At 42.0% G+C, this 20,945-nt stretch overlaps 3 protein-coding genes across 4 annotated transcripts; 2 read left to right on the forward strand and 1 right to left on the reverse strand.

The window, feature by feature from the left end:
* The first annotated feature begins 2,586 nt into the window (after nucleotides 1-2,586).
* LOC115674781 (chaperone protein dnaJ 72) lies at nucleotides 2,587-8,325 on the forward strand. The gene is made up of 3 exons (XM_030597291.2): nucleotides 2,587-3,115; nucleotides 3,401-3,470; nucleotides 4,734-8,325. The coding sequence occupies exons 1-3, from the start codon at nucleotides 2,685-2,687 to the stop codon at nucleotides 4,794-4,796; spliced, it is 564 nt and encodes a 187-aa protein (XP_030453151.1). The 5' UTR covers nucleotides 2,587-2,684; the 3' UTR covers nucleotides 4,797-8,325.
* A 429-nt stretch (nucleotides 8,326-8,754) lies between these two features.
* Nucleotides 8,755-16,176, forward strand: LOC115674778 (uncharacterized). 2 transcript variants are annotated; one of them, XM_030597283.2, is made up of 3 exons: nucleotides 8,755-9,116; nucleotides 9,392-12,649; nucleotides 14,044-16,176. In XM_030597283.2, the coding sequence occupies exons 2-3, from the start codon at nucleotides 9,464-9,466 to the stop codon at nucleotides 15,793-15,795; spliced, it is 4,938 nt and encodes a 1,645-aa protein (XP_030453143.2). In that variant the 5' UTR covers nucleotides 8,755-9,116; nucleotides 9,392-9,463; the 3' UTR covers nucleotides 15,796-16,176. The 2 variants fall into 2 exon arrangements, with proteins under 2 accessions (XP_030453143.2, XP_030453145.2); XM_030597285.2 differs by lacking the exon at nucleotides 8,755-9,116 and adding an exon at nucleotides 9,123-9,263.
* Nucleotides 16,177-16,740: 564 nt separating this feature from the next.
* LOC115674780 (uncharacterized) lies at nucleotides 16,741-20,366 on the reverse strand. The gene is made up of 6 exons (XM_030597288.2): nucleotides 20,032-20,366; nucleotides 19,771-19,941; nucleotides 19,004-19,231; nucleotides 18,506-18,592; nucleotides 17,874-17,993; nucleotides 16,741-16,972 (listed from the first exon to the last, which is right to left on the reverse strand). Exons 1-6 carry the CDS (start codon nucleotides 20,218-20,220, stop codon nucleotides 16,928-16,930), a joined length of 840 nt encoding a protein of 279 aa, XP_030453148.2. The 5' UTR covers nucleotides 20,221-20,366; the 3' UTR covers nucleotides 16,741-16,927.
* Nucleotides 20,367-20,945: the final 579 nt, after the last annotated feature.

Below are 20,945 nucleotides of genomic sequence, written 5' to 3' on the forward strand. Positions count from 1 at the left end.
CAAAAGTGGGTTATGCTGAAAGGACAGTTGGCTTCAAATGCCACAATTGTAAGGGAAAGCATAAGTGATCGAAGATGCCCGAACAACTTTGATTGTGAGAAGCCACCAATGGAGTGCACTGGTATGCTTTGTTGGGTGAGCGTCCAGCGCTTATGTAAGACCCGACCGAGCGGAGTTGATGGTACCAAAGCGACGCAAGGAAGCGATAGAACAGCCCACAACAAGAATTTTGCGGATTTGAGTGGGGGAGAATGTCTTGGATCGGAGTGACGCTGGGATTCTTCCATACTCTCGTACCATTATAAGTGGAACTTAGTAGAGTCGAGGTAAAGAGTGAGTGATATAGAAGGAATGATGCAACTGGTTATTTTGTAGGAGTTACATCAGGGCGTTTGTGTCAGGAGTTCTAAGATAGAACGATTATAGTTTTAAGAACTCTGAAGGCGGAGTTGGTCTCCTGTGCACAAACTGATCGAAAGCTGATGCCGCTCTCTTTATGAGGCCATGGTAAGCTAAAACCAATTGTGCCGAAATGTTTTGTGTATTTCACTTGATGGATTGGATACCCAAGCTAAACTGGGGTGGTACAATCCGATACGAGAATGCGATTTGCCGTGCTATTCTTAGGAACAACTTTAGAAGGAAGGTTAGTTTGGTGTTGTTGGCAGGTTGGCCTGGTGTTGTTAGCTCACCAGGCGTCGCATGGGCTATTCTGCGGCTTGGAATCCATCAGCCTGTGACACATGCACAAAGGCTTGTATTGTTTAGATTTTTATTAATGGTTTGAAAAATATTTTCTTAAAAATGACTATTTATAAAAATGAATGACAAAAAAAAGTTTCATCATCCTCAAAATTATTTAAATATAAATTATTATTGATAACGAAAAATACTTTTTTTACTAATTATTACGGGGCGATCATTTTTTATTTTTTTTTCCTAATCGTTCTTTTCCGCAAAACGAACTACCTTCGATTACCCGATGATTTATTTGCGCTATAATTGCTCCAAACCATCCTAGCAATCAATAAAATGTGAATCAAACTCCTGATTTTATGGAAAAAAAAAATGATCCCCACCTTGCTGGTGTACTTTCAGGGTTAATATGTTTTAATACATCTATACATATTTGTTATCTCTAAATATTTAAGCCAAAACCCAAATTTGTCTGGCCTTTTTGATTATTTAAAAGTACCTTTTACATAAAAAAGACAAAATTGTTTCGTCACTCTCTTCGTCCAATAACCGCCCGATTCATTCGTGTTAAATAACCACCCACCCTACACGAACACTCAATTAAATAATCACAAAATAAAAGTTAAACAAAAATGGTTTCCTTCTTATACGTATCCATCGATTATCATGTACGGGCGTAGCACGTGCCTCAACATTGATATGCATTATTATGAATGCGCTAACAACTAAAGTGGCCCAACTCTTAAAAACAAAATCAGGTCTAGACCTAAATCTGCTCCAAACTTTTTTTGACACATGGACTTTAATGGTGTAGATTGGATGAAAATTCGACTGTGGGCAGATTGGGAACTCATTGAAAATTGATAATTTTTTTATGGAATAAAAAATGGTTCAATTGCAAATTGACATGTGTCTGCTGACGTGGAACAAAAGTGAAAAAAAAATATTGGCCGGAGAGATCTACTCAGCCATGGAAGCTTCCCCACCGTCGTGCTCATGGTCGGCTCCAATTTCCTTCGTCACTGCTCGCCTTTTGTCGTACCATGCGGTCGGCTCGTGGTCGGCCCCATCCAAGGCCAAGCCACCCCTCCCTTGTCATGGTGGCTCAATCCTTGCTCGTTTAGATCTGGACTGGAGTTGTCCCTCCAGAACTTGCATGCCTTAAATATAAATCACGTGGGTTTCAAGTGAAATTCATGTGATGTTATGTATAACATGCATTGGATCAATGTGTTCTGGATCGATATTCAGTTTTCACTAATGCCCTTGTTTGATTTGGCCTTGCATAATGCAAGTGCTAGAAAAATCTATTGCACCGTCGAGATTCACGAGAGCCCTCTCGAAGACAACGCTCAATTTCATAAAATGGACTCGAGATTGACATCAAATTGACATCAACGGTTATGCTCGAATAGTATACATGTTTGGTACAATATCGCATGTTTTTCTACTAGTTCAAGAGAGATTTTCAGGTGCAAATACTCTTCCCGCACGATACTCCTTCAGGTGTCCCGACAAATCTCAACGGTTGTAACACACTTCATCTTCATATATTCATGGTCGAGATTTATCGAGGTACCGAGAAGGGCATCGGGCCTATTTGGTGGCGCTCACATGAGATTCACATTATGTAAAACCACAGCGGACCCGAAAAATCTCTCCCGGTCCAAATTTCTGGGCCTAATTTCCACCGTGGGTTTCGGGCCTCATTTGGGCCCAAATTGCACGCAGCGCGTGAACAGCACTCTCTACGATTTTCTCTCTCTCTCTCTTTGGCACGCAAGATCTCCGTCTCGTTGTCGTTGCAGTTGAAGCGGCCATGGATGCGCCACGAAGGTCTCCTACTTCTCCTTCCCTCGCGAACGTTCACTCTTCATCGCCGAGAAGAAGAAGAAAAAGAAGAAGAAGAAGAAGAAGAAGAAGAAGAAGAAGATCGCTCGCCTCGGTCAATTCCAGCTCCAAGGCCTGATTCCGCGTTCCCCAGCTCGATGGATCACTACAAGGTGCTAGGGTTGCAGCGAAGCGCGACCAAGGAGGAGATCAAGGAAGCGTTCCGCAAGCTGGCGATGAGGTACCACCCGGACAAGCACTCGCGGTCCTCGGAGGCCGTACGGGACGACGCCGTCCGCCGGTTCAAGCAGCTCTCCGAGGCCTACGAGGTCTTGGCCGACGATCGCAAGCGCGCCGACTACAACTCGCGCTCGCGCGGTGGGAGTTACTACGGCGGCGCTGGTGGTGCCGGCGCGAGCGGTGGGCACGGACGCGGATATGGCTATGGTCGAGGTGGTTATGGTAGGGGCAATGATTATTCGCGCGCTCGCGCGAGCGGTGAGGGCGTTGGTGGATTGGGTGCTAAGTTTGAAGCGGCATTGCGGTTCATGACCACTCGGGCGTTTCTTCTTAATGTGGCCTTCGCTGGGTACGTTGATGTTTGCCTGGTGTCGTTTTTTTTTTTTTTGATAACCGAGGTATCCCACGTGCAATGGACTATTCCTCGGGGTGATGGGGGTACAAGACCAATGCCACCGGTAAGCCCCAAGATATGATCGGCGGGAGTTAAACCTGGGACCTCATCAGTTTTACTGTCTGAGCCAGAAACTCTCAACCACTCGACCAATCACCCCATTGGTTGCCTGGTGTCGTTGTTCGTTCTCGCAGTCTTGCATAAATGTGCAGTTTTGCTTGATGTGTGTATTCGTTGCAGTACTCTATTAGGTGCCGCGGTTGTCATTGATAGGGGAAGGGAGGCCCTGTGGAAGATGCAAAATCCCGGGGTATGTTGAAGTTGTTTTTCTTCGGCAAGATGCACATGTTGTTCCTTGTCAATGCACCATTTCTGGTCTTTGGTTTTTGTGTGTGCGAAAGTGACCAATATCTCTGCTTCTTCTGCTGTTAGACTGGCTGATATCGTCTCTTGTGCGGTCTCCTTTAGATATCACTGACTGATTTGACACATTTGGCCTTTGTTGTCAAGTCTATACTGACGTGCCATGGCGCCAGTGCCTATGCTAGCCAGACGACAGCAATTGTAGACATGGAAGGAAAACATGTAGAATAGATGCAGATCATGTGCCCTTTGTTTAATGTTGATGTTGAGGAAGAAGATGGGATTCTTAGGTTTTGAAATTAAAAAATATGAATCCTGCTAAAGTTATGATTTTGAGATGCATATGTCTTTCTTTGGTCAAAGAATTCGGTGGACGTGAACCCATCTAATATATCTCCCTCAGTAGATCGTTAGTTTTATTGGCCAGGTGGTGAACCCAGGGGACTGAGCTACATTGAGTGCTAATGCTTTTTTTCTTTTTTCCACGTAATCGCCTCCTAAACAAGCGTTCTAGGTATTGTCATTTGGAGAGTAAGAGCCATTATTATGCTATTTATCATATTCATTGGAGAACTTTGTAGTCAAAGAGTTTATCGGGTTTTATTTCCATCCCATATGCTTAATATTGTACTTATGGATAAGGAGGAGAGACAAAAACGGCATTGTGTTTTATGGGTTACCGTTCTTGGTTAACCTTATCATGTAAGCTCTTGTGTGGTTTTTGATGTGCTTCACTTCTATGAATTATAGACAAATATGTGAAGCCTTTGAATATTTAGGTTTCCTGAAATACAATTCCCTAGCTTTTCCATGTTTAGAGTTACTTTGGTTTTCTGGTTCTAGTTTCCCTTCTCTTACCTAGCAAATGAGTCTACCTAGGAGGGAAAATTTTCTCTGGATTCTGCCACTAAATTACATGCGTGCTTCCTCAGAAGGAAGGAAAACCATTGCATAAGTTTTAAAAGTACATTCAAGTATTTCACCGAAATTTGCTGGATGATGAATGCTGAAAGTATATCTGTCTACTAAACTTTGCACTACAATTTACAGAGTTATGATAATGTACACCAAATGGATGTAAAAGTACGACCGTGCTGTATTTGGTTTGGTGAAAGACTTTGACAGATTGCACTCCATTCAAGTCTTTTTTTGTAGGAACTCATTGGTCATTTTATGTCAATTTTTGTTTCTTCTTCATTCCTGGGCGCAGAAATCATTTGAAGAAGCAATGGAATCCATTGAGAAGGCGAAAGCTCAAAGAGATAAGATGTGAGAGGGATTTCAATGGTACCTGCAGTGACAACCAATCTCACTTGGCAGCTGCAGTTCAGACTGCTACACATGCTCTTGGACCAGACTAATGACAGCTCTTTACACCATTCTTCTGATAATTTTCTTAGTGCATCGTTCTTTCCACTCAATGTTTCCATGTTGTGGGAGAGATCACAATGTCTGTTTATAGCATGTGTTAAATTGAGCCTAAACTCTGACCAAAAAACAAAAAAAAAAAAAAAAAGAATCGAGCCTAAACGACATCTCAGAAATTGGAGGATATGGAACTTTCTTCTACTATTAGGTGGAAGATCTTACCGATCAGGGAGTTTTTCGACGTGAGGTCTTTTTTGTGATCTCCATCACTAGTCCCGTTATCTGTTGTATGTAAATTGGTCGAGTCTGCTGGACCAAGTTTATGTGATAATTTCCCCAAATATGTAAATTTCAGAAGAAATAGATTTATACCATTGCCTTTTGTGGGTGCCAATTGCCATGCAAGTAAGCCCCCTTTCCTGCTTCTCTCTTTTCTCGCATAGAATGCTTTGCGATTTTAAAATCTACAACACCCCCTTCCCATCTCTCTCTCTCTCTCTCTCTCTCAAGATTGAAAACGAGTTAGAGCACACAAATATCATTTTCTCAATTTAGGCGTTTTACTTTAACAAATTAGAGGAATTACCAACGGACATGGTTTAGTTGAAGTTAGTGAGGAAAAGGGAAGAACTTTAGCATATTCTCTTAATGTATGGACTTGAGTCTTTACATAAGGTCAAATTCATTACCCTACAATTATTGCCGGGCCAGTGGATGTGAACTTGTGGCGCACTCCTAAAAATGAGAAAGCAGCAAAGTTTGTCATGTCTATTAACTTATGGATTTGGCTGTTTTCCATCTTGTCTCTTAATTGACTCCATTCTTTGGTCCTAATTGATCCTGTTCTCTTTCCCTTCTAATAAAGTTAGATTACTCTAGTTTCTGTTGAAGATAGAAATATGCCTTTCAGAGAGTCTTGAGCGGGTGCAGACAAGAAATCTTGTCAGCAGATAGGCGGCAAGCTAAGGTATGTGCCAGTTGCTTCCTTTACTATAACAAGAGAAGAAGGGAAAAAAGAAAAAGGAAACATTAGATATAACAAGGAAATACTAGTTTGCTTTTGCATGGTTTCTTGGTTTTTCTTAGGTCTGCTGTTCTCGAAGTGCATTTGTGCTGGATGATAGTAGCGTGCAATTCTGGATCGGTTTAATAATGCTTAGTTCCTGTTTCCAGAAGCATGGCATGAGCCAGGAGACTGTTTAGTTAATCTGAGGAAGCAGAATTTATATTGCAATATTATTGCTTGGAGAGACTATGCCTTGCTAGACACTGCAACCTATCCAAGTATTTCCAGTCCCTGAGTGTGTACATATACCCACACTTTTTACATGGTTCGCTGTTCTTTATTGGCTATCATTTATACCCTCCAATGATACAACACAGCAAATGCTGAAGAATGGAAGTATTTTCTATCTATGCACGGGTCCATGCACCGGACCCTGGTGGTGGAACTGTCTGAGATTTGCCTCTGCAATGGCATAAACAATTCTCCGTCGGTATAGCGAATGGAAGAACAGTTCTTGATGCAGAAAAACCACTTCATAGGTGCACAGAAAGTCAATTATCTGTTGGTTATCTGTAATATGAAATGTTTTAAGGGAGAGAAACATTAGATTCTTTCAAAGAAAAAAAATGAGGGAATGCTACTTGGGAAAATTCCACCTAAATAATCTACAATGTTTTCTTTTTCGCTTCCGGCCTCGTTAGGTAGAAGAAAGAGGAAATGCTATTTTGTGATAGCGCACCTAAATCATCTGGAATGTTAGTTTTTTTGGCTCATAGAGAAAAGAAGAATTTTGTGGTTGGGTTGGGGTGGGAGTGGTGGTTGGTGGGGAAGGGAGAACCTGAATAAAAAGAAAAGAGGAGCACTGGGTGAAACTGTGCTTTGAGATAAATTCATTTTATTGTGTCAAACTTTACCGAATTCTTTTTATTGTGGGTATCAGATGGTAAAGCCACTTTTTGAGCCCAAACTTGCAAGAAATTGATATTTCTCTGTTGCTGATTTGATGTCCCTCAGAGCCAGAAAATAGAAGATAAGCTCCTTGATATGGAGAGAATCTTGAAATATTTGGAACGATAAGAGAACCAAGAAGGCTCCAACTATGATGAATAATGTCGAATGATGAAGGAAGGCGATGAAATATCTATTGTCATCTGCTCTTGATAAGTTATCAACCATCTGTTAACTCTAAATTGCAATGATGGTTTCATATTGCGGCTCTCTGGCTTCCATCTGCAAATATGCCTCAGATATAGAGGTTGATGTTTATATAGCCATCAAGGTCAGCAGCTTGCTGGTATAGCTAGGAGCCTATGGCACTTGGTGAAGCAGAACAGTTGAGAGAGGTAAAAGTCAGTGAGGCAGCATGAAGATGATGCTTCGTTCTACGTATTCGTTTGCTCAGATTTTGAACTCATGACATCGAATTATGAGAAGATTTAAACTGCAGAACTCCCAAAAAGATAGTAACTAAATGTTTTAATCAGCCAATTGTGATTCCACAGGGGGTATGTACATGTCAAAGCTCATCGTTTAATAGAGATTATTCTGACAGAAGCCGTTTGGTTTTAGAGACGAATCATGTCCGTTTTTTGCCTCTACCAGAAAATGCATTGACGAATACATGTGCCTGAGAAAGCAGAGAGGAGAAGAAGCAGTTTTTGAATCGAGGTACAAACATCCATTTGACAAGAGTTCCAGTATGAAGATGATTGCAGTGAATACATATTCTGCATAATGCCGAATAAAGTCCCTGTCCCTGATCGGTGTTTTTTTTTTCTTTTCTGAGTTTTTACATCTACTTTTATCTGATGAGGGTGGAGGTGAGGCTGTTGGCCATCTTATGCATCTGCTCCGAGTTTTTTTCTCTTTGAAAAGGTATCTGTGAGTTTCTTCTTCTGCTACTAAGAACCTTTCAATCCTCAAACCCAAAGCAGAGAGGTTCACGTTCCTTCTGATTTCTCAGTTAACGTGGGCACAAGGTTTAGTGGAAGAGCAATACAACACCACTCACTCTGCATGTGTCAAGTGGAGACGAATGTGGACTGCACGTACCTCTTCTTTTTCTCTTGGGAATCTACATCTACTCCCATGTTTCTTCTCCCAAGACTTCGTGCAGAAATGTCAAAGCACCCACCTTGAATTCTTGTTTTTCAATGCCGTTGAAAACACTGGTGGAATTCTGAACCGGGGAACGAGATGGGCGGTAAAGCAAATACCATATATTAATCGACCGGCTTTGACGTAACTCGGACGACCACGGCGAACCGGCCACGGAGGACTTTGCACGGCGGATTTTTTATGGGGCCAAATAAAAGCAACAATCTTCAGCGTCAACCACATCAGATATCGTTGTGTGAAAATTACTTTTCAAATGCGACTGCGTCAATGAAGATTTAATATATTCGAGTCCCATCTTTCTATTTTATAATATGTAACATGTGGGATACAGCCTCGCAAACACAGGTCGAATGTCTGGGCTGCCCAAACTTCAGAACAAAGCAAAGTCGCGGGAATGAATGTCCTTTGCCCCGAGGCAGCAATGATTCTTCCACGCCCTTAAGTCAGTGGAATCAATACTTAAACCCCCGCAAGATGGATTTTAATATTGATGGGGCTTCGCTTTGATCGTGAAAGCAAAAAGCCTCCCTCCCCACCAACGTTGCTGCCTCTCTCTTTCTCCTTGATTTTTCAAGTACTTGTTTTTTTTAAACCCCTCCAATTTCTAATCCCCTCGGCTTTCCCTGTCAAGACTGGGCGTTGGTGCCATTCCAACTAACAAATCCGAGGGTCCAACTTTAATCAATGACTTGAGTTATATATAGAATCACTAACTTTAGTGCAGGATCCGACAGTGGGCGTTTGATTGTGTTCTGTAATGACGCAATGTATGTTATATATCCTCCGAGGGAAATACAAGAAACGGTCAAGACTCGAGAGAGGGGATTAGAAAAATGAACAGAGGATTCGGGAAAAAGACTGCAACTTTTTTTCTCCCTTTCTCATTCCAATCTCTCTCTCTCTTTCTCTTCTTTTTGTGCCGCCCCATTTCCTTTTAGACATACCAAAGCTAACGAAACAGCTCTTCATAGCTGTTGCCTAGGCAAGAAAAAAAGGAAAAGGGAAAAAAAGAGAAGTGAACAACAGGATCGCATTGCCTTTTTGATTCTGGCAATCTTGGGTTTTTAGCTCAGGCTTTACGGGGTCTGATCTCTTCACTGGGTGAGTTGCTCCTCTCTTTGATGTTGTTCTTCATTCGCTTCCCCCGTCTGTTCTCCCCTGGAAAAATTCGAACTTTTAGCCTTGTAACCACTCGGCATTCATAGTTCTGAATTGGGTGTTGATCAACTTATCTTTTGATAGTGGGTGGTGAGTTCACGCTCTGATTTGTTCGCCTCTATTTTCTCTTTTTCCTTCTCCTGTTCTTCTGATCAAGACTTTAAATAGATCTAATGCGAATTTGGTTGTTCATGGTTTGTTTCATTTCCTCAATACAGATTGCCATCAGCAGATAAAGACCCCATAGAAAGAAAAGGACACTGAGGTGGAGAGAGAATTTGATCTCTGATATGATGGGAACAAGAGTTAAAATCAGGAGATTTGTGATCATGTCGGCGAGGACATGTTACAGATCAGTTTGCAATCATCCGTTCCTTGTGGGTATGTTGTGCTTCTTGTTTTTCATGTACAGATCATTTCCATTTCTGTTTTCGCTTTTGGTGTCTGCATCCCCTGTTTTGGTCTGCACCGCTGTTCTGCTCGGCACACTTTTGAGCTTCGGGCAGCCAAATATACCCGAGATCGAAAAGGAAGAGAGAATTACGCACGATGTTGCTTCTCTTAAAGCTGGTGTCGTGCAAAACGCCACTATTGTCAACCGCAATGAGGACTGTGTTGTGGAGAGATTTGTGGGAAGGGAGAGAGAAGTTGTTGATAGAGCTGTCCAAGAAGTGGGTAGTCCAGATGGTAAAACCAGTATGGTTGAGGAAGATGATGGCTTGCTTGAATCGACTCGGTTGATCAATGATAGTCCCCAGGAAAACCAAGGCGAAAAGCAGGTGTATGAGGAAGCGGCCGAGGGGTTTCGTGATCTGGAGCAGGAGAATGATGCTAGTGTTCATGACGAGAAGTCGGATGTTGATGGTCATGAAGATGGAGGACATCAGTATACGTTAATTCAGGAGGAAGAGTATCACAATCTTGAAAGGGAAAATGGTGGAATGGCGAGAGATTTAACTGATGCTCATTTGGAAAGTCCACTGGGGTCCAAATGGAAAGAAATTGATGAGGAGGACGACGACGACGACATGTCTGTGGGTTCTGGTTCTGATCATTCAGAGAGCTCATCACCTGATGCTTCAATGGCCGACATCATGCCAATGCTTGATGAACTACACCCGCTTTTAGATGTTGATGCTCCACAACCAGCTCACCTGCCGCTTGATGACTCTGACGTTGCCTCGCAGCATTCCAGCAAGAGTGAAAATGGGATTTTGGAGTCTGATGAGGATAACAAGAATGAGGAGGGAGATGATGAAAATGATGTAGGAGAGGAGGAGGAGGAAGAGGAAGAAGAATCTCAGAGAGGCAAAGAGGATGAAAGTAAGTCTGTGATTACTTGGACAGAGGATGACCAGAAGAACCTCATAGATCTGGGTACTTCAGAGCTGGAAAGGAACCAACGGTTGGAGAATCTCATTGCCAGGAGGAGAGCAAGGAAAAACCTAAGAACAATGACAGAGAAAAATCTGATAGACTTTGATAGTGATGATCTTCCCTTTAATGTGCCTCTTATTGCAACTATGAGAAGAAACCCTTTTGATGGTCCTGATGATTCATCTTATAATGTGGGTTTGCCACCGATCCCCGGGTCTGCGCCTTCAATTATGTTGGCAAGAAGAAATCCCTTCGATATTCCCTACGACCCCAATGAAGAAAAACCTGATCTTAAGGGAGATACCTTCCAGCAAGAGTTTGAGACATTTCATCAGAGGGATACTTTCTTCCGCAGGCATGAGAGTTTCAGTTTGGGACCCTCGAATTTAGGGGTTCCGAAGCAAGAGAAGCAAGACTCCAAGTGGAGGCCCTTTTTTGTGCCTGAACAGTTTGCTTCAGAGGGAACAAGTTTCCACCCTATGCAAAGACAGTCAAGTGAAGTAAGTGTAAGTGACTCGAAGGTGAGTTCTGTTCCTGATACAGAATCGTTGTCTTCAAATGCTGATCAAGATGACAAGAGGGTGAGTGAACATGGTTCTTCTCAAGAAACAGAAGGCATTTCCAACGTAGACCAAGCTTCCCTGCTTGTGGAACACGGAAGCCAATCTTCTGAAGATGTAGATTCTCACGATATCGAAGATGTTGAGGAGAATGTCACTCCCCGTGAGGAGATTGAGATAATTTTAGGTAATGTAGATGGTCAGCACGAACTGGAACCAAGTTTGCCTGAAAATGGAGAACCAACTGATTCTTTGCATACAAATGTGAACAAAACGCAACAGAAAGTAGAAGCAGCTGAAGAGGAGTACAGCAGTGGATCAAGCTCGTCGTTCTTCTCAGAAGTGAATGAAACGGTTGCTGATGTGAAACAAGAACTAGTGACTTCAATAGATGATCTCGGTGAGGAACCTCGCCTTGCTCGGGGGCATCCAGTCGAAGACTTGGATATTACTCTCACAGCCAAGGCAGAGGATTGTAATCCGCATAAGGAGCCTGTTTATGATTCTAGCCCGCCAGCAGTTGAAAAATACCTGTCTTTCAAGTCTATTTCGTCTGACGTGCTAGGTGATGTGTCTGAAATGAGTTCGACTCCAGAATCGACAAGGTCAGCCTGTGTTGACAAAGAGTCTGAAGGGCCTGGTGAGATGCCGAAAGAGGAACCCAACTATGAAGAGATGTTTGCCGCTGCTTCACCGGTATATGCTGAAAATGAAGATGAATTGAGCTACAGGGAAGTTGCAGAGAATGCTGAAGAAAACGCCTGCGAAGGTGAACAGTCCATAAATGATGAATTGGGTAGCAAGAGTGAATCTCTGGTCCTTAGTACTGTGTCTGAGCATGTCCTAACTGGTCCAAGTTTGCCTTCATGGAGTGAATCAATGGGGGAGGACAGGATACGTGAGCATGATTCTCATAATGAACACAGTCACCTTGTGTCCTCGAGCTCTGATGCTGAGAGCCCCAGCTGGATCCAACAAAGTGAGGGTGAGAGGCAAGACTCTGAACAGGAAGAAATCCACTTATCATTCGGGGATGGACCATCCGAAGCTGTTTCGCCATCGAAGGATGACTTCGTGCATCATGAACAGCTTCAAGTCAACTCAAGTGCTGGTTCGGAGACCAGTAATACATGTGCCCAACATCCGTCTGAGCACGTGGATATGGAAATTTCTCTTAACCAGCAAGTAACTTTTGATGACTTAGGTTCTTCCACACCGGATAAGCAACCAACTTCTCTGGCATATGAGACTGTTTCTGTTATCCATGAATATTTTTCTTCCGTAGAACCTGAAAGCACGAAGGAGCATTCATTTGACAAGGAGGATATTACCCAGAATGTAGAAAATCAAGTTCAGTCATCAACATCCAATGCAGTGAAAGATGCTGGTGTCTCCCAGGATTTGGAGACAAAGGCATTTTCTCACGGTTCTACATATGATCTGATGCCCAGTGAAAACAAGCTGTCGGAATTGGAAAGGCAACAATCCTGCTCGGATAAAACAAGTCAACCATCTATTGATGACCCTAAGGGGGAAGAGGTAAGCTGTCTGACGCATTTAAAGTTTGTCCAAATATTGTTAAATGCTGTTTAGTGGGTTTCAATTGTATTTCTTGGGAAGATGATTAAGATAGCCAATTAAGTATGTCGCAAGATGTAAAAGTAAGTTATTCCTGCCTCAAGATGTCTATCGAAAGAAGCCTCGATCAGAGGAAGTTTGAACTCACGAATATCATTCAGTTGCTCATCCAACTTTGAAACGGTTAGGCCCCAACACATGCTATAACTGCTTTGTACTAAAGCTGTACATGAAAATCTGAAAGTACTAAGATCTGGGCAAATCGTTATAACCATATGAAGTACAAATTGCTGTCAAATTGTAAATCTAAAAGACTTGAAAGCTATTATTTCCAGATTACTTCCGTCTCTGCCATTATATAGGCAAAGTTCTTTTTGATTGCCGCACCATCCCAACCATAAAGAATTAGGACCTCGAGAGGCTCTGCCCAATTCTGCCTCAGCATCCTATGAATTGTTTTCAACTGTTATTTATCTGCTGAGTAGAAGTATCTGTAGCGAATCTCCTAAATTGCTAAAATCTAGTCAACACTCACTTGGAAGATGAATGTTTGAAGTTGAAATGTTAATAAAAATTGAATTAAGGTAGGACTTCCCACCTCTCGATTTAACAAGTATGCAAAGCAACACCTAGGTCTGGGTGTGGATAGGACCTTCAATGAGTAGGAATGTTATGATTACAATTATCATTTTCTCCAACTCCAGTAAGGAACACCATCATTCTCGGAGTCCTTATTTCTTTTGTCACATTCAAAACATATTTCGTATGATTTAGGCAGTCATCTAGCTCATTCCGTTAATTTTACATATAAAACCAAATGCATCTTCTTCAGCATTAATTCTATGGTTTGGATCAACATTGTGAATAGCTGCAAATCTTATCTGCAAAGGTTGACCAATGTTGTACCAAGCTCACCCTTGAAAGGTTTGATTACATAGCCCTTCTTGTCCCTTAAATGATTCCACTGGCTCTGATCCATTTGACCACAAATCCATTTAAGGCTTCTTTTTCCCTTATTATCATGGTCACAATAAAATTTAACTGTTCTCCATTGTACACGCTACATCACTTTTTGCCGCTTAATTTTTTGTTATTTTGAATTTGGCTAGTTGTGATAAAAGTTCTATTCAGTTCTCAAGTGTAGATGGTTTTTCTTCTGACTTGATTCCATTTTTCTGTTAATCTTTTCTGATGGTTCATGCAATGCATCAACTCTTTTGGTTCCCTGCACATGGTGTTTGATGTTTGTCGATTATTGTGGATGTCTAAGGTCAACTTTACAATCATCGTAATCTGAAGAATCCATGTTGAGGTGTCAGTCAACGAAACTAATTACATGTCATGTCCTTTTGTAGGTACTATCTGCGACAGTGGCAGAGCCTGTTGTAGAAATAATCAGCCCTAAGGGCATAAATGCCGATGAAATGTGTGATGTCGAAGAAAAGACTTTAACAGATGCCTCTACCTTGACTCGGGATTTTACCTCAAATCCAGATGAGACACTTGAACATGTATCGCGAGCTGCCGAATCAAGAGCTGTCAATGCTCATGATACTGAAATTGGAAGCCATGGTCAAGTCGTGACATATTCTGAACAATTAGCAGAATCGTTTGAATCTCATGTTTCTGGTGAAAGCATGCATGAAGATGTTGATGATATTAAGGAGATTGATGAAGAGTTTTTGAGGGAGCTGGATAATGTCGGGGACTTCAGAGTCAAAGAGGCTGATGATGATTCTCTTAGTTCCAAGCTTTTGCCAGGGGAAGCCAGCGTGGGAACTGATGGGAGTGAGTTGACGTACAAAGACCAAGAACCAGGCGAAAGTAGCTTAAAGTTGCCAGTTGTTGAAGCTAGATCTATTGAAGATGTCACAATGACCTTCAGAAAATTGCATGAAGGAGGAGATCTTGTTGAAGCAATCCTATCTTGTCCTATTGTTAATGAGCGAAGTCTCAATGACTCAAATATTGAAGATGAAAATAATTCAGCTTCACCGATTGATGAAGCTAGATCTCTCCAGGAAACCCACATTAATACAGAGCATATCTCGGAAGAAAGTGAGGAAGAGCAGCTGAACATCCACAAGAGTAAACCAGCTGAACCTGAAGCTGATGAGGGGAGTCCCGCCAAGGTTGTTGAATCTGATAATGTGGAATCTGGTGTTTCAGAGACTAAAAGTGTTTCTTTTGATGAACCAACCGGCTCAAAGGAAATTGAGAGCGACCCAAGCCTACCTGTTCTGGAAGTAAGAACCCTTGATGATATTACAATGGCCTTTAGGCAATTAAATGAAGGAGCAAATGTTGAGGAAGTCATTGTGCCCAGTTCGATCGGAGTCCTGGAAGATGTGGATGGATCAGAGCATATAGGAGGAATGAATTCAGGCCTGCACGTTGTTGAAGCAAGATCTCTAGATGATATCCTTGTCATTATGAATCAAAACTCAGAAGATAATCAAGAAGTCATGGGCAAGGATATGCATTATGAAGATACTGCAGTGAGCTCTATGAAGACAACTGAGTCCCAGTCTGTTGAATTCAGTGTTCGAGAAAGTCGAACGGTCTCTCTTGATAAATCTGTGGGATTGGATGAAATAGAGAGCAGCTTAAGCTCCCCAGTTCATGATGAAAGATCTGTTGATGTCGCAATGCAAGTTAAGCAATTAGCTGAAGGAACGGATGTTGAGGAAGTCGTCCATCTCCATTCCACCGCCAATCAGCAAGGCATTGACGAAATAAAATCAAGTTCAGGCCTGGAATTTGAAAAGAGTTATTCTGGTGCTGACCATATTACTGTGAAGCAAAACCCAGGAGATGTGCAGAGAGGGCTGCCTGAGGACATCCACTCTGAGGAAAAGTCAACAGTTGCTGAAGCAGTGACTGAAGTTTCTTCTACAAATACAATCGAGTCCAGCAAGACCCACTCTGGTGTTCAAGAAACTCCCGCTGTTCCTCTTGAAAAAACCAAAGATGGTTTTGATGGTCCATCAGATGCTTCTAACTTGGCCTCAGTCAGTCCAAGAGGTAAAGCGGTAAAGCATCACAAGTCAAGCTCCAGCTCTAGCTCCAGCTCAAGTTCTGGCTCAAGTGATTCTGACCAAAGTTGAGGATTCAGCAAAAAAGAGTCGAAAAGTCTTGCGGTCATTTGATTTTGTTCGTGGTCTTTAAGATGCTCGTTTTTTTCTCTAGTATTATTCTTGCTTCCTGAAATTGTTAGTGGTAGGTGCATTTCAGGTCGCTGCCGTATTGACTGGTTGCTTACCTCAAGAAATTTTTTTTTTGTTTGATTTCTTGAAAGTTGAGAGTGAGCAGTTTGAGGCTTTTCTGCGTTTTCTTTTCTGGCCTGTAATTTGAGGCTTTTCTTGAGAGCTTCTTGTTATGCATTTGTAAATTAGTACTTTGTAGAATCTGCAAATGATTGCTTGTACATGTACTGCTTGCTTACCACATTTCCTTGAGTAAGAAGTTGATTGATTGTGATTTTTTTACACCGTCTAACGGGCTTGTGAGCCAAAATAAGTCGAAAACATTGTGCAGTTGGACTCTGTTTATGACCGCTCCTATTTGACATTTGGTTATTTATCTGGCTGCAAACTGTAATTTAGCGAGCCTGAGATGCATCTTGCTACCACTGTTTCATCTAGATGCTCTTAATGCATTTAACAGGCTATTTCAGATCTCTTTGTAAAATTTAACCTTTTCACCAGACACCAACATAAACATAACATGTTACCAGCAGCCTTTCTAGTTTTCTTGTTAATCTACTGCTGAATTGTTTACCAGCATGCATGGAAAGAAAAGACGCATTTGAGGATTGTCATTATCGGTCACTTGTCTATCGTCATCATACAAAGGAGCGTTGGAAAACGAAAAATAAATATAATGACCATAAACTGCCTAGCTTGTCCATTTATACCAATTTGCAATTGTTGCTATATCTTCTCAAAGTAAAATCTAAGATATATAATTGTTCAAGTAAAACAGCAAGAGTGCAGTGATGATATGCACGTATGAAACAGCACAAAATACCTCTTCATACAATCCAATCCTCCTGCAAGAATCGAATATCATTGAAATAGCATCCAACAGAATATTCAATGACATGTCAAGACTAATGTACACAAAGTAAAATTACATGTACGGATGAAGCTACTCTGAAATTAGACTGCCTTCCAAGCAGTAGTCTACACTACCGTAAAAATTCGTATACAGAACCCTAAGAAGAAAAGCATAACGCTTTTACTGCTTTTGCTTCTTCTGCAATGGCTCTACTGAACTCCCAGCCTGCCAAAGAATTGTCAAATGTTGGCAAAGTAAACTTCGTACCTTTGTATTGTCATTTCGTATGCAAAAAGCATGAAACTAGAATCTGTTCTAACCTATCCTACTAAGGCTCACAGTAAGATGATTTGTTTGTATAACACCAATTATTAATCTTACTCTTTCGGTGTGTTTAGAGCTTATCGGGTTCATCCTGCTTCATTAATGTAAAAGGAATTTCGAGTATTGCCGTAAAGAAGGAAGGGTTCATTGCGCACATCGTCCACAGAACATAGTATTAACCACAAACGAAGCTTCCAACCGATGTTGAAAAAATGATATCTTTGTGGAACTTTTCTTCTAGCATTGAAAACCTATGTTTTTCCGTGCCAGAATCTAATTCAAACTTAAATCAGGTGTCCTTATGAACCTTGCTAAGAATGACTCAGTAGTTCAGACATATGCAGACATGAGAAGACATAATCCTCCCAGGAACCATCAGTCTTGAGAAAATAAAACAAAAGTTTTCACTATATCTAAAAGGAATGCAAGATTACTTCAAGAGACAGAAAAAGCTGTTCCCAAACTCTCTTGATTTTAACATGGGCTGCAACATATTGAAAGGTATTTTATCGAGCATGTCAAATTGGATATTTGATCTACACCCCCCAGAACCCTACCCAAAGGGGAAAAGACTAGTTCTTCATTTGGAGTGAGTAGAGAGGCACATTCCTACGCTCATCAGAGGTGTATCTTTGTTACTAACACTCCACTTTGCAAAGAGAGAGCCAAAACTACATATTTGAATGCTCCAACTTTATTTTTATATATATTTGTTTTATTGGCAATTTGTTTTCTTTTGAGGAAATTGGATCCTCCCATACATGGTCAAATGGGCATGGAGACAAAAGATTAATGTGCCTACCATGCTAGAAAGTTGTTCCTTGATGTAAGCCATTGATCTCAACATTGCTTCGAGTGTTTCTCTCGTAAGCTGAAACTTCACTTCCTTTTCTCTTAAAGGAGACTTGGAGTGGTCTTGCAACTGCAAATAAGAGCAATAAAGCAAAGTCAAATGCAGCATGATAACAAGGCTAAGTCACTGAGGTTGAGAAGCAAATGACTGCACCAAAATATGGCCTTGTAGAGCTTGCCGCTGGGGAGAAAAATAGGGGAACATTACATTTTACCAATTCCCAGAAATATTTGAGAGAAACAAATTTGCAGTTGGTGTCTAACAGATATTTTGTGATTCAACCATTCTCTAAACACTCACTACCTGATTCCCACAGAAGAAGTCTTGCTTTCATCACATCCAAGTGCAGGACATTCGCTTGCATGATCTTTTGATGTTACTAAAACTTTTCAAAGAAAGGTCCCACAATGCGGCAAGATAACCCACGAGAAAATGCTTATACGTAAAAAGGGACATGTTCTTTTTCAGTCTTTCCCCAGGAAAAGCTCAGTTGTGAAGGATCATGCAGCGTGCTGGCCTCTCATCATGCTGAGTGAACCATTGATATAATCAAGATAGAATCACTCATTTCATCATCATACCTTCAGGGTGACTGCAGCCACCTTATTGGCTGATGCTTTTTGCTTCTCGATCCTCCAATTCATTTCACCAAACCGAGGAACAGTAGCCTATATGAATGGGAAATCAGTATCAATTCCTATATCTAGAAGAGAACAATTCGAGGCTCGAAGTGTCATGCCTCATATGAGAGAGAGAGAGAGAGAGAGAGAGAGAGAGGTTCTTTAATTATTCTGAATTAGCAATTCTGCACCTTATGCTAGTAGAGATTTATGGAAGTAACAGAGGAACATGCAACTTGCATCATTTTCATTTTCCAATTGGTAGTTTAGGTCAAAATCTGATCCGTAGAACACTTTCATTCATCGAAAGAAATTATAAAGGGCTAAGGAAAATTCGTGTTGGTTTGCACTGCAGCTTTCGCCATCCTTTTGCAGCTGCAGCGCTGACTATGAATTTAACTGGACGTGCATTTAAAATAACGTTTTGATTGTCTGACGACAAGCATATGTCCCTTTTACCGTATTTTCAGGAGCACCAACATCACGTTGGAGAGAGATGGGTGCCGACACGTTAGAGTCAGCAGTGATTGTTGCATTGCCACCACCGCCTCTGCAGTTGAAGTCGAAACACGGATCCGCTTGGCGAGGCTGAGAAGATGCTGAAGTTTCTGAAGATGGGAAAGTTGTGAAAGTAGGTGGCATGCTTGATTTGACCTGATAGGAAATGCTGGTATGCGGTATTGAGTGCTGGACAAGAAAAACACATACAAGTTAGAATCGCGAGCTGATAAGCCGGAGAATCGCGATGTAAGCAACTAAAATCATGACAAAAAACTGCAGGAAGTGCAGTTTCTTGCGAACAATATAATCCATGACAAGAATATGCTCACACTGCAAAAACAAACCGTCCGAGATTTTATTCGAATCTCAAATCATTAATGGCAGCGGACCGCTAACACACAAAGCAGACACCAGCACAAACGCTCTCAATTCTATTCTGCAAATTTCACACGGAAGTCCTAGCGGGACGAAATTTAAAGTTTCAATGCAGCAAGGATGATATTAGCCAACTATCACATAAGTACCATTTGCCTAAGCTTAAAGTACTTCTTCAAGTTCTCATCACTCAAACATAGCAATCTGAGAAGCTGCAAAAAGAATAGCAGCTAAAAAAAACCCCCCATTTTTCCAAGAACTCAAGGGAGCAAACATCTTGGGACACCTGCACAATCTAAACCTGTCACCATAATACTAAATCTCAGCGTGAAATCCTTCTTTTCCTTCACCTGCTCTCTAGAATTTTCCTCCCTCCACTGATTCTTATGCTTCAGCAGCGCTGACACGAGAAGGCCCTGCAGACTAGCCGGTAAGTCGGGCGGAAACAGCTTCAAGAGATCGCTCTCGCCGAAGTCGTCGTTCGCGCATTTCCTGATGAGAGAACGCAGGCACGCCGAAACCTGCGGAAAAACCCACGTTGAAACTGAGTTCGAGACTTTTCCAGAATTTCTTGCTTCCGAAGCGCGCATCGAACCAGGGTCATTACTCACGGGGTCGACTTCGGAAGCGGAAGGGAGGCCGAGCAGAGACTGGATGTGGGATTTGTCCGGAGGCCCGAGGCCGGTCCTTCTGGTCCGCCAGAGAGCGGCGAGTATGGCGTCGATTGCTTCTTCAGAGGTCGCGGCGATGGAGAGCTTGTGGAGTTGCAGGTAGAGGGTTGTGTCGCCTCCCCCTTCCATGGTCTCTGTTTTCGAGCTCGTCTTCTTGCTTTCCCTTTCGTTTTTGGAAGTATAGCGGATGAGACTGGTCAAGCGTTCCTGAAGTTTGAGCTTCAACAGTCAGCCATTGATGCCGCTCTGTTTGCACCTGTTGCGTTTCGATTGGATTGAAAACCGCCATGAATGATTGAGTTTTGCTTGTTCCAGCTTCAAAATCTCCATCCGATTTGAAGGGAAAATTCCCAAAGTGTCCTCGATTTTTTTGAATAAGGGCGAGAGGTGAAGTGTTAATCTCACCGATTGATAAAGAACGTTTTCGACATTTTCCTTTTTTTTTTTTTTCTTTTTCTGTTTTCTTTTTTGCTTTTCGTCAATGGACGGTCTCAGGCGATGACCGGCAATACTCAGAGAAGGCCGGGCAAGTCCGCTCTTGAAAGTCACAAGGGAGGGGCGGTCTCGCTTGGGCAACTCTCGTCGGTCACAAGCCAGGTCGACCCTCCTAGATTTGGGCGAGGGTCACCTTGTCCACAACTAGCAAGGACTTAGGTGAGACGACCCTCACCAGCGGTCGGCAAGGGCTAGGAGGTCCTCACTCAAGACTCGGCATAATTGAAAAGTTTATGATTAAATTAATAAAGTTGAGGTTTATAATTGAATTGGCCGTCGCATAATAAGTTTATGACTTTTTGGATAATTTTCCCAAAAAAGTCGTAAGGCCAATTTTTCAATGGCCGCCCTTCTTACTT

Source organism: Syzygium oleosum, unplaced genomic scaffold (assembly GCF_021117445.2).
Source record: "Syzygium oleosum isolate NSW1041296 unplaced genomic scaffold, Sole_v2.1 Sole_v2.23, whole genome shotgun sequence".
Taxonomy (NCBI): domain Eukaryota; kingdom Viridiplantae; phylum Streptophyta; class Magnoliopsida; order Myrtales; family Myrtaceae; genus Syzygium; species Syzygium oleosum.